Source organism: Engystomops pustulosus, chromosome 5, assembly GCF_040894005.1.
Source record: "Engystomops pustulosus chromosome 5, aEngPut4.maternal, whole genome shotgun sequence".
Classification (NCBI taxonomy): Eukaryota; Metazoa; Chordata; class Amphibia; order Anura; family Leptodactylidae; genus Engystomops; species Engystomops pustulosus.
This window is the reverse complement of record NC_092415.1, coordinates 4,193,551-4,206,883: the sequence shown is the minus strand read 5'-3', so window position 1 is coordinate 4,206,883 and position 13,333 is coordinate 4,193,551. Positions and strand designations below refer to the sequence as shown.

General features: G+C 52.9%; 1 protein-coding gene across 1 annotated transcript in view; it reads left to right on the top strand.

Moving 5' to 3' along the window:
- Window positions 1-1,555: 1,555 nt before the first annotated feature.
- Window positions 1,556-13,333, top strand: part of LOC140132369 (uncharacterized) — a 30,082-nt gene continuing 18,304 nt past the window's right edge. Inside the window, exons 1-14 of the mRNA XM_072151051.1 lie at window positions 1,556-2,750; window positions 3,357-3,414; window positions 3,784-3,906; window positions 4,397-4,537; window positions 4,667-4,792; window positions 4,992-5,114; window positions 5,213-5,335; window positions 6,218-6,340; window positions 6,472-6,594; window positions 6,829-6,951; window positions 8,830-8,955; window positions 9,134-9,262; window positions 9,356-9,448; window positions 12,375-12,470. Of these exons, the coding sequence (XP_072007152.1) occupies window positions 2,478-2,750; window positions 3,357-3,414; window positions 3,784-3,906; window positions 4,397-4,537; window positions 4,667-4,792; window positions 4,992-5,114; window positions 5,213-5,335; window positions 6,218-6,340; window positions 6,472-6,594; window positions 6,829-6,951; window positions 8,830-8,955; window positions 9,134-9,262; window positions 9,356-9,448; window positions 12,375-12,470 (1,780 nt within the window). The 5' untranslated portion in view covers window positions 1,556-2,477. The remainder of the gene's footprint in view (window positions 2,751-3,356; window positions 3,415-3,783; window positions 3,907-4,396; window positions 4,538-4,666; window positions 4,793-4,991; window positions 5,115-5,212; window positions 5,336-6,217; window positions 6,341-6,471; window positions 6,595-6,828; window positions 6,952-8,829; window positions 8,956-9,133; window positions 9,263-9,355; window positions 9,449-12,374; window positions 12,471-13,333) is intronic.

Sequence of the window (13,333 nt, the reverse complement as noted above, 5' to 3'; positions counted from 1 at the left end):
GGGCAGTATTATAGTAGTTATACTCCTGTACATAGGGGGCAGTATTATAGTAGTTATATTCCTGTACATAGGGGGCAGTATTATAGTAGTTATATTCTTGTACATAGGGGGCAGTATTATAGTAGTTATATTCTTGTACATAGGGGGCAGTATTATAGTAGTTATATTCCTCTACATAGGGGGCAGTATTATAGTAGTTATATTCTTGTACATAGGGAGCAGTATTATAGTAGTTATATTCTTGTACATAGGGGGCAGTATTATAGTAGTTATATTCCTGTACATAGGGGGCAGTATTATAGTAGTTATATTCTTGTACATAGGGGGCAGTATTATAGTAGTTATATTCCTGTACATAGGGGGCAGTATTATAGTAGTTATATTCTTGTACATAGGGGGCAGTATTATAGTAGTTATATTTATCAGTTTCTTAATATTATGGACATTATGGGGCACATTTACTTACCCGGTCCATTCGCGTTCTAGCGGCGGCTTCTCTGACGAGCGTTCGGGTCTTCCGGCGATTCATGAAGGTCCTGCGCCCGATGTCCACCAGGTGTCGCTGCTGCGCCAAAGTCCGCCGTGGTGCTCCGGAGTTCATCGTCTTCATCGTGGTGCATGTGAGTGTGGCCCATGCGACCAATTTTTTTTTCCGGTTTTTCCGAATCCGTCGTGTTACCGTTCGGCCACGCCCCCCGATTTCCGTCGCGTGCATGCCGGCGCCGATACGCCACAAACCGATCGCGTGCCCCAAGATCTCAGGGCAATACAGGGAAAATCGGCGCAAATCGGAAATATTCAGGTAACACGTCGGGAAACCGCAAATCGGGCCCTTAGTAAATGGCGCCCAATGTGTTTGCTCCCATCTCTTGTAGTTTACATTCCTCTGTGGTTATTGGTGTAGTTATAATTAGTATATCACATCTCTGGGATCAGAGGAGGTTGGATGAGGGAAGAATTCCCAGCTGGAGGACACATGTATGATACACAAGAGATACGGAGGAGGCTGAGAATAATTATGAGGACGATGGGGGTGATGATGTAATCTGGATCTGGGATGTGAGAGTCCTTGTGTTCCTTGTGGAGGAGATAAGTCATGGTGCAGGTAGGTGTCTGAGTATTAACCACTCCCATCATCCACATCACTCGCAGTTCCCGCACAACTGTGCAATTTGCTGGGATATGGGTGAGGGGCTCGGGGGTCTTTAGATCTGTAAAGAGACAACATTTAGGTAGGAATCTCTATCCTGAAGGCTCCACATTTACCCTGGGGCCACAATCCTGAGATAGTTCTGGAATAGCAGTAATGGGGCCCCAATAATAAGAATAATAATTGGGGAGTCCCATGTTATGTGTAATGGTCTCATATGTAATAATACAGATAACGGCCCTATACATTATCTATAGGATATACTGTCCTCGGCTCTGCTACATCTCCTGTGCCGCTCACATCAGGAAACATTTCATCCCAGCCCCTAATTACAGACTCTGCCCCCTCCCCCCTGAGGAATTGCTGTATTCCCTGGGAAGAAGCTTTGGGAAACGTCTTGGAGTAGAGGGAGTGTTGGGGCTTGAGATCCTGGGGCCCCCAAGCTGGGCCCTTGCTGTCTACAAGCTGCAGGATCTCTGGATATCTCAGTCCTGGATATTGTCTTCCCTGGACCCTCCATACCCGGCTGTGTCACCTAGGACCCCTGGATCTGCTGGTCCCCTGGGACCCTCCATATCCGGATGTGTCACCTGGGACCCTCCATACCCGACTGTGTCTCCTAGGACCCCTGGATCTGCTGTGTCACCTGGGACCCTCCATACCCGGCTGTGTCACCTAGGACCCCTGGATCTGCTAGTCATCTGGGACCCCCCCCCCCCATACCCGACTGTGTCTCCTAGGACCCCTGGATCTGCTGGTCCCCTGGGACCCTCCATATCCGGGTGTGTCACCTGGGACCCTCCATACCCGGCTGTGTCACCTAGGACCCCTGGATCTGCTGGTCCCCTGAGACCCTCCATACCCGGCTGTGTCACCTAGGACCCCTGGATCTGCTGGTTACCTGGGACCCTCCATACCCGGCTGTGTCACCTAGGACCCCTGGATCTGCTGGTCCCCTGGGACCCTCCATACCCGGCTGTGTCACCTGGGACCCTCCATACCCGGCTGTGTCACCTGGGACCCTCCATACCCGGCTGTGTCACCTGGGACCCTCCATACCCGGCTGTGTCACCTGGGACCCTCCATACCCGGCTGTGTCACCTGGGACCCTCCATACCCGGCTGTGTCACCTAGGACCCCTGGATCTGCTGGTCCCCTGGGACCCTCCATACCCGGCTGTGTCACCTGGGACCCTCCTGCCTGCGCTGTGTCCTGTCTGGATCTTCCCCTGAATCCTGTAGGAATCCTCTGTGCGATCCGCTCTCTGCTGTTATGGTAAAGACTGTTATGGATCCAGTGATCTCCTGATCCCATCTGACAGGACAGGATGAGACCCGACAGGACAATGACACCACGGCCGCTGCTGCTGCTTCTCCTCTTTGTATCTTCTGCCTGTAGTGATCCTCTGGCCGCTCTCAAGGAACAGATCCTACCAGGAGAATCTACTATAAACGGGGGATCTTACAGTGCTCAGGGGGGTGATCTGGGGTCTGCAGGAGCGCTGACCCACCATGGCATCCAGGAGCCGGACATTCAGCCCAGCGGCCGACCACCCACCCTGAGGGCGACAGAGACCAGGACCATCAGTGACGGGCGACTGGTGAGTGGATCCAGAGCGGGCGACAAGTGTCCTCATAGAAGACAACGGCGGCTGAAATGGGGAAATATGGATTTATGTATTACCACCATTGTCTTATATGGGAAGCGCATCTACAAATACAAGTCATGTTTCCGAAATTCAGGTGGATTCTGTGGTGCAAACCCCCTGATATATGGCTCAGTCTATTAGGGGGCAGTGTAATGGGGGTCCTCACATATGAGGCTTCATTCACTCTTATAGAAGACAGTCAGGAGTGACAGCATCTGGATACAGTGTATATATGATAGCATCTGATTATCCGCAACCTCTGCGGGGGTCTCTACACTTCTACGGGGTCTATACTCCTGTATGGGGTCTCTAAACCTCAATGGGGTCTTTACACCTGTATGGGGTCTCTATACCTCTATGGAATTTCTGCGCCTCTGTGGGGTCTCTACAATTTTATGGGGTCGCTACACTTCTATGGGGTTTATATAGGGTCTTTACACTTCTATGGGGTCTCTACGCCTGTACGGGGTCTTTACATTACTATGGGTTCTCTATACCTCTGTGGGGTTTCTAAGGGGCCCCTAAGCCAGACTTGTACTGATGGCACATTTCTTGCAGATCTCCGGTGACCTTGGTACCAGCCGCCCCGGGCAGAGCACACACAATCCCCCTGGAGGTGAGTTCACATCTGGAGCTTAAGTTTATAGACAATAAAACAAGCAAGTTACAACATGATCTGCAGAAGTTCTCCTTAAAGGGAATGTGTCACCCATGTAGCATTTACTAATTAGAACCAGGATGTGATACTAGCTTTGAGTGACCTTTCCTGTACATAATGTGATTTATTTTGTTCTATTATAGCACCGGTTATACGTCGAGCCGGCTCCCCCTGTAAACAAAGGCAAATGCTGCCCCCATAATGCACAGGGCTAAATGACTCCATGGGTGCCGATTCCTCCCTTATACAGTGATGATGATCTGTGGCCCTTCACATGGGCCCCTAGGATCCCACTAACTTCTCTAACTTCTGCTCCTTTATCTCTAGATGTTGATGAATGTGCTGCTCTGGATTCCCCTTGTGGACCGAACGCTAACTGCACCAACACAATCGGCTCCTTTACCTGTCGCTGCCTTCGAGGGTTCCTTAAAGGTCCCAGTGGATGTGAGGGTGAGAAGGAATGGAGTATTATATATATATTTATTATTTAGTATATTTATTTATTATAGAGTTACTGTCCCATACTGTACCTCTTCTCTCTACGTACATTGGACATTTAAAGTCTTCAGTTATAAAGATGCCGTACACCTAACACTGCTCACACGCAGTCCAAGGTTATACATATGTAGTATTATCAGTATTGCCTAATAGAAGTAGATCATTGGTTAGAATAGCGTATTTGTCCCCGATTGGCTGTAATGGAACTCCCTTAAGCAGGGGTGGGGCCAGAGGAGGCAGCGCCCAGGAGAGGGGGAGGAGAGATGGAGCATTCTGGGTGAAGGTGGATCCTGGGGGGAGGGAGTAAAATGGAGTATATATGTTGGGATCTGCTGGCACTGAGCATTGGATGGTAGGGATCAGGCAGCGGCAGGTAGTGGGACAATCTGTAGTCGCTATGTAATCGTTGGTGAATGCTCTGAGTATAATTCACTCCTTACAGATGTGGATGAATGTCACGTGGCTGAGATAACGGGGCTCCAGGCCTGCCCCCCACACTCCACCTGCCATAACACCCTGGGGTCCTTCTCCTGCAGCTGTGACCAAGGCTTTGTCTTTGGGTTGGATGGGAAACATTGTGTTGGTGAGTATTGGGCTCATTGGCCCCACATCCTAAGATGATCAGATGAGTCTGAGGCTCGTAAAGAGCAGCAGGTGACCAGGATCCGCCATGAAGGATGTGTCCTGCTCACTTTGTGTTTTTGTTGGACAGATGTGGACGAGTGCGCTTTTGAGGACCGCTGTCGCCGTGAGTTGGGGAACCTTTGTGTGAACACTGAGGGGAGTTATCGCTGCCACTGTGGGGCAGGTTTCCAGGAGTCGGGTCTCTCCTGCACCGGTGAGTGATAGATGGATAACGGGGAGGTAACACAGGGACCATCGTCTACGGATCAGGGCTTCATATGGTCAAATTGTGGCCATCCCAATACTCTTATCCATAATCTCAATCCCAGTCCTTCCACAGCTGTGTTGACCACTAGATATAACTTTCGGTGGTGGTCCTGTATCCTGGTTCAGGATCTGTACCTTTCCCTCAGATGTGGACGAATGTGAGAAGAGCCCTGATATCTGCTCTGGGATTGGAGTTTGTGAGAATGTGGTGGGAAGTTACCGCTGTGGTTGCCGGGCTGGTTTTCGTGGCAATGGAACCCATTGTGAAGGTAAGTGTCTTCAGATACAATCTCTCGTCACCTCCATGATGAGGGATGTGTGCTATGGATCCACACACTCTGCCTCCATCATTCTGCTTTTTATACAGATGAGAACGAGTGCGCCTCAGGGAGACACGGCTGTGACACCAACGCCCACTGCGGAAATGTCATCGGATCTTACTTCTGCCAGTGCCACCAAGGATTTAATGGGGATGGATACAACTGCTTTGGTGAGCAAGGATCTCCCAGTGTACCCTGTGATTGTTGGGTAGCGTTGTCCTCCATTATGTCTCATCATCCCCACCCTCCCCGCTATGTAATACGATAACTGATGACCATGTTTGACCAAGTTCTTCTTCTTAATACCCTGAGGCATATTTAGGCTTCAGTCCACTTTTTTCAAGAGATTCATTTTATTTGGTCATATTCTTAACCCCTACAACCACAGCTATGGCCCCATAGACCGTACCATGTACCACATCTGCTCCATAGACCGGACATTGGCTTAGGCTTTGGTTGGCAGCTACTGGTTAACTGACCCCTGGGGATTCCACAGTCTTATACCCTAGTCCTTTCAGTTGACAATTAAGCTCCCGCTCAGATGTAAAGGACTTTCCTTACACCCTACAGAAAATATTCTACTAGACATTGAGCCGGAGTCATCTCCACCTATATATACAATATAAGTCTTTACCTCCTATACATATCGAAACACAGAATCGGAACTTGTTCCTCACAATAACATAGACTTGTCCTTGTCCCTCCTCTCCATCTGGGAACCTATGAAGGTCACATCCATCTCACCTGATTGATCCAACTGCTCTCCTGACCATCTCCTGATCCAAAACTTGTTTTCTAAATATCTCCAAACTAAAGCTTGACCACCCTTTCTGGACCTCCAGTTTCCAGACCAGGTCCTGGGTCTTCCATTTCCACACTAGAGGAACCCTCTCTGGTGATTTGCTGTCCTCACCTTCTGACGCCTTGTGTCATGACTTCCCTCTCGATAATTTTTGGTCTTGTCATCTCATGGGTCAATCTCTCGTTAAGTTGAGTCTGAGATGTTGTTACCATCTTGTTCCCTGACTTGTGCCTCTTCCTTTACGGATCAGATATTGATGAATGTTCTCTGGATAACGGCGGCTGTGAGCAGTTGTGTGTGAACAAGGACGGCAGCTTCCAGTGTCAGTGCCACCAGGGATATCATCTCCTGCAGAATGGAAAGAACTGTACAGGTAATGGCCGAGGGATGAACGATGGTCCTAACAAAATCATCCTCAGCATTTGTGATTTGTTTTGAGTAGAATTGCAGTCACCCCCTGGTTTTTGTCACAGAGCTCACACCTATCTTTGGTCTTACTCTTAGATATTGATGAATGTCAGATTGTGAATGGGAATTGCCAGCAGATATGTAGAAACATGGAAGGATCGTATCAATGTCTGTGCCGGAAGGGTTTCCAGTTACATGTGGACCAGCGCCAGTGTGTGGGTAAGAAAGGGTCTCATAGAAAGGTGAAGGTCCAATTATACTCTGACCATGGCAACAAAGTGTCTCATAGGGATATATTGTAACCAACTTCTGTATGGACCCTCTGAGTGTACAGGGTCAGTGGTCTGGGAGGTAGGTTACTGCTGAATCCTAACAACCATCAGTCATGCTTGTTATGCCGTGTGATGGCGGCCATCCTCAGCGTCTTATGTTCTATCACTTAATTCTTCCCAGATATTGATGAGTGTAAGATCGATAGCGGAGGCTGCTCCCACTCCTGTAATAACACTGAGGGAGGATTCGTCTGCCTGTGCCCCCCTCACCAGGCCCTGGCCAAAGATCAGCAAACCTGTATTAGTGAGTATGGAAAATCCCCTTCATACCCTGGGCCATCATCCAGTATTAGACCACCAGCCCCTCCATACCCTGGGCCATCATCCAGTATTAGACCACCAGCCCCTCCATACCCTGGGCCATCATCCAGTATTAGACCACCAGCCCCTCCATACCCTGTGCCATCATCCAGTATTAGACCATCAGCCCCTCCATACCCTGTGCCATCATCCAGTATTAGACCACCAGCCCCTCCATACCCTGGGCCATCATCCAGTATTAGACCACCAGCCCCTCCATACCCTATGCCATCATCCAGTATTAGACCACAGGCCCCTCCATACCCTGTGCCATCATCCAGTATTAGACCACCAGCCCCTCCATACCCTGTACCATCATCCAGTATTAAACCACCAGCCCCTCCATACCCTGTGCCATCATCCAGTATTATACCACCAGCCCTCTGCCATACCCTGTGCCATCATCCAGTATTAGACCACCAGTCCCTCCATACCCTGGGCCATCATCCAGTATTATACCACCAGTCCCTCCATACCCTGTGCCATCATCCAGTATTAGACCACCAGCCCCTCCATATCCTGTGCCATCATCCAGTATTAGACCACCAGCCCCTCCATACCCTGTGCCATCATCCAGTATTAGACCACCAGCCCCTCCATACCCTGTGCCATCATCCAGTATTACACCACCAGCCCCTCCATACCCTGTGCCATCATCCAGTATTAGACCACCAGCCCCTCCATACCCTGTGCCATCATCCAGTATTACACCACCAGCCCCTCCATACCCTGTGCCATCATCCAGTATTAGACCATCAGCCCCTCCATACCCTGTGCCATCATCCAGTATTAGACCACCAGCCCCTCCATATCCTGTGCCATCATCCAGTATTACACCACCAGCCCCTCCATGCCCTGTGCCATCATCCAGTATTACACCACCAGTCCCTCCATACCCTGTGCCATCATCCAGTATTACACCACCAGCCCCTCCATACCCTTTGCCATCATCCAGTATTACACCACCAGCCCCTCCATACCCTGTGCCATCATCCAGTATTACACCACCAGCCCCTCCATACCCTGTGCCATCATCCAGTATTACACCACCAGCCCCTCCATACCCTGTGCCATCATCCAGTATTACACCACCAGCCCCTCCATACCCTGTGCCATCATCCAGTATTACACCACCAGCCCCTCCATACCCTGTGCCATCATCCAGTATTAGACCACCAGCCCCTCCATACCCTGTGCCATCATCCAGTATTATACCACCAGCCCCTCCATACCCTGTGCCATCATCCAGTATTAGACCACCAGCCCCTCCATATCCTGTGCCATCATCCAGTATTATACCACCAGCCCCTCCATACCATGTGCCATCATCCAGTATTACACCACCAGCCCCTCCATACCATGTGCCATCATCCAGTATTACACCACCAGCCCCTCCATACCCTGTGCCATCACCCAGTATTAGACCACCAGCCCCTCCATACCATGTGCCATCATCCAGTATTACACCACCAGCCCCTCCATACCCTGTGCCATCATCCAGTATTACACCACCAGCCCCTCCATACCCTGTGCCATCACCCAGTATTAGACCACCAGCCCCTCCATACCCTGTGCCATCATCCAGTATTAGACCACCAGCCCCTCCATACCCTGTGCCATCATCCAGTATTACACCACCAGCCCCTCCATACCCTGTGCCATCATCCAGTATTAGACCACCAGCCCCTCCATACCCTGTGCCATCATCCAGTATTACACCACCAGCCCCTCCATACCCTGTGCCATCACCCAGTATTAGACCACCAGCCTTCTGCCATACCCTGTGTGATTATTCATTGTCTTCCCGATCTTATGTTGATAGATATTACATCATGTGAGGTGAATAATGGCGGCTGTGAGCAGCGATGTAGTGACCGGCTGGAGGGCGGCTTTGAGTGCAGCTGTAGGGCTGGTTATACCCTGAGCAGCGATGGAAGGACGTGTGATGGTGAGTGATGGGCAATTGACCAGGAAGGTGACACCATAGTATGGTTATACAGTAGTGATCACACCATATGGTGCACCTTGTATTTGGAGGTGTCTGGTTGTTGGTAGTTGCCCCTCACTGCCCGCGGAGTGGCTCAGGGTGGTAGTCGTCCTCCGTTATGTCTTCTCTGTCTCCTCAGATGTGGATGAATGTGCAGACTTCACCCGTGGCGGGTGTCAGCAGACCTGTGAGAACTTTTTGGGCTCCTATAACTGCAGCTGCTACAAGGGGTTCACCATCCGCTCCGATGACCAGACCAAGTGCCAGCGTAAGGGGTCTCAGCTGCTTGTGGTCTCCTAAGACCTCAGTTTGGCGAGCAGCTGGCCATAACTCTAACCATGTATTTGTACTGTGTTTTTAGCTGTGTGTAATCCACCCTGCCAGAACTATGGTGTGTGTGTGGCCCCCGACACGTGTGACTGCCCCGCAGGCTATCCGGGGCCCGGCTGCTCAGGTAGGCTGCCCCAGGTCATGTGACATCTGTTATAGAAGGACAAGTGCTTAACGCAGGGAATGACGATGAAACCCAACAATTTCAACTGGATACGGGGAAAATGTCATTAGATGGTGGAAAGAGACATGGTCTAGAGGAGGACACAGGAGGAGGACGACGACAGAGGGGCCTGGAGATGGAGGAGGAAAGAGGAGTCTGGAGGAGGAGGAGGACAGAGGAGGAGGACAGAGGAGGAGGAGAAGGACAGAGGAGGAGGACAGAGGAGGAGGAGGAGGACAGAGGAGGAGGAGGAGGACAGAGGAGGAGGAGGAGGACAGAGGAGGAGGAGGAGGACAGAGGAGAAGGAGGACAGAGGAGGAGGAGGACAGAGGAGGAGGAGGACAGAGGAGTCTGGAGGAGGAGAAGGACAGAGGAGGAGGAGGACAGAGGAGGAGGAGGACAGAGGAGGAGGAGGACAGAGGAGGAGGAGGACAGAGGAGGAGGAGGACAGAGGAGGAGGAGGACAGAGGAGGAGGAGGACAGAGGAGGAGGAGGACAGAGGAGGAGGAGGACAGAGGAGGAGGAGGACAGAGGAGTCTGGGAGAGGAGGAGGACAGAGGAGTCTGGGAGAGGAGGAGGACAGAGGAGTCTGGGAGAGGAGGAGGACAGAGGAGTCTGGAGGAGGAGGAGGACAGAGGAGTCTGGAGGAGGAGGAGGACAGAGGAGTCTGGAGGAGGAGGAGGACAGAGGAGTCTGGAGGAGGAGGAGGACAGAGGAGTCTGGAGGAGGAGGAGGACAGAGGAGTCTGGAGGAGGAGGAGGACAGAGGAGTCTGGAGGAGGAGGAGGACAGAGGAGTCTGGAGGAGGAGGAGGACAGAGGAGTCTGGAGGAGGAGGAGGAGGACAGAGGGGTCTGGAGGAGGAGGACAGAAGGGTCTGGAGGAGGATTCTGGAGGAGGAGGACAGAGGAGTCTGGAGGAGGAGGACAGAGGAGTCTGGAGGAGAAGGACAGAGGGGTCTATAGGAGGAGGACAGAGGAGTCTGGAGGAGGAGGACAGAGGAGTCTGACATCTCCCTCCTCTGTCCTCCTCCTCCTGCAGAGGGGTCTGGAGGAGGAAGATGTCAGAGGGGTCTGGAGGAGGAAGATGTCAGAGGGGTCTGGAGGAGGAAGATGTCAGAGGGGTCTGGAGGAGGACAGAGGGGTCTGGAGGAGGACAGAGGAGTCTGGAGGAGGACAGAGGGGTCTGGAGGAGGAGGACAGAGGAGTCTGGGGGAGGAGGAGGACAGAGGAGTCTGGGGGAGGAGGAGGACAGAGGAGTCTGGGGGAGGAGGAGGACAGAGAAGTCTGGGGGAGGAAGAGGACAGAGAAGTCTGGGGGAGGAGGAGGACAGAGGAGTCTGGAGGAGGAGGACAGAGGAGTCTGGAGGAGTCTGGAGGAGGAGGACAGAGGAGTCTGGAGGAGGAGGACAGAGGATTCTGGAGGAGGACAGAGGAGTCTGGAGGAGGAGGAGGACAGAGGAGGAGGAGGACAGAGGAGTCTGGAGGAAGATGTCAGAGGGGTCTGGAGGAGGAGGAGGACAGAGGGGTCTGGAGGAGGACAGAGGGGTCTGGAGGAGGACAGAGGGGTCTGGAGGAGGACAGAGGGGTCTGGAGGAGGAGGACAGAAGGGTCTGGAGGAGGAGGAGGACAGAAGGGTCTGGAGGAGGAGGAGGACAGAAGGGTCTGGAGGAGGAGGAGGACAGAAGGGTCTGGATGAGGAGGAGGTCAGAGGGGTCTGGAGGAGGAGGACAGAGGAGTCTGGAGGAGGAGGACAGAGGGGTCTGGAGGAGGAGAACAAAGGAGTCTGTGGGAGGAGGAGGAGGACAGAGAAGTCTGTGGGAGGAGGAGGAGGACAGAGGAGTCTGGGGAGGAGGAGGAGGACAGAGGAGTCTGGGGAGGAGGAGGAGGACAGAGGAGTCTGGGGAGGAGGAGGAGGACAGAGGAGTCTGGGGAGGAGGAGGACAGAGGAGTCTGGGGAGGAGGAGGAGGACAGAGGAGTCTGGGGAGGAGGAGGAGGACAGAGGAGTCTGGGGAGGAGGAGGACAGAGGAGTCTGGGGAGGAGGAGGAGGACAGAGGAGTCTGGGGAGGAGGAGGAGGACAGAGGAGTCTGGGGAGGAGGAGGACAGAGGAGTCTGGTGGAGGAGGAGGACAGAGGAGTCTGGAGGAGGAGGAGGACAGAGGAGTCTGGAGGAGGAGGAGGACAGAGGAGTCTGGAGGAGGACAGAGGAGTCTGGAGGAGGAGGAGGACAGAGGAGTCTGGAGGAGGAGGAGGACAGAGGAGTCTGGAGGAGGAGGAGGACAGAGGAGTCTGGAGGAGGAGGAGGACAGAGGAGTCTGGAGGAGGAGGAGGACAGAGGAGTCTGGAGGAGGAGGACAGAGGAGTCTGGAGGAGGAGGACAGAGGAGTCTGGAGGAGGAGGGGGACAGAGGAGTCTGGAGGAGGAGGGGGACAGAGGAGTCTGGAGGAGGAGGGGGACAGAGGAGTCTGGAGGAGGAGGGGGACAGAGGAGTCTGGAGGAGGAGGACAGAGGAGTCTGGAGGAGGAGGACAGAGGAGTCTGGAGGAGGAGGAGGAGGACAGAGGAGTCTGGAGGAGGAGGGGGACAGAGGAGTCTGGAGGAGGAGGAGGGGGACAGAGGAGTCTGGAGGAGGAGGAGGAGGACAGAGGAGTCTGGAGGAGGAGGAGGAGGACAGAGGAGTCTGGAGGAGGAGGAGGACAGAGGAGTCTGGAGGAGGAGGACAGAGGAGGATTAGAGTAGGGGTAGAAGCTGTAAAACTACCTGTGACCTCTAGGGGCGCCCATCACAGTATATCATAACTGCACAGCATTATATACGTGTATTACACATCTGCTTAGTATACGGCATGTAGGGGGCGCTGTCCGGTGACATCTTGTCTCTCTCTTCTCAGCCATGTGCTCCCCACCTTGTGCCCATGGAGGAACCTGCATGCGACATAACACCTGTTCCTGCCTCCCAGGATGGACCGGGCCCGGGTGCCAGACAGGTAGGAGCACTGCCCGGAATGTATGACAGTGTCTGCACCAGTTCTATGTCGCCGCCTGAAGCGGCTGTTACTGCTTAGTTGGAGTTTGGGACACATTGGGGGTCATTTACTAAAGGCCCGATTCGCGTTTTCCCGACGTGTTACCCGAATATTTTCGATTTGCGCCGATTTTCCCTGTATTGCCCCGGTTTTTGGCGCACACGATCGGATTGTGGCGCATCGGCACTGGCATGCACGCGACGGAAATCGGGGGCGTGGCTGAGCGAAAACCCGACGGATTCGGAAAAACCGCCGCATTTAAAACAATAAAAGTGTCGCTTGGGACGCGCTTACCTTCATTTGGTCCGGCTCGGTGAATTTCAGGGCATTCGGAAGCTTTTCAGCGCAGCAGCGCCACCTGGTGGACGGCGGAGGAACTGCCTTGATGAATCCCGGCCGGACCCGAATCCACCGCAGAGGACGCTGGATCGCAAATGGACCGGGTAAGTAAATCTGCCCCATTGACTGCAACTCAACAGAATTGTGTCGCACTCTCTATTGTAAAGAAGCGCGAAAAAAAATGGTGACACTTCTGAGCAGAGCGGGGGGCCGGATAATGGAGACTGGATCTCAGTATTCAGTAATCTGCCGCCCCTGCACATAGTACACACTACACATAGTACACACTGCACATAGTACACACTGCACATAGTACCCCCTGCACATAATACCCCCTGCACATAATACCCCCTGCACATAATACCCCCTGCACATAGTACACACTGCACATAATACCCCCTGCACATAATACCCCCTGCACATAGGGGCACATTTACTTACCCGGTCCGTTCGCGATCCAGCGGCGCGTTCTCTGCACTGGATTC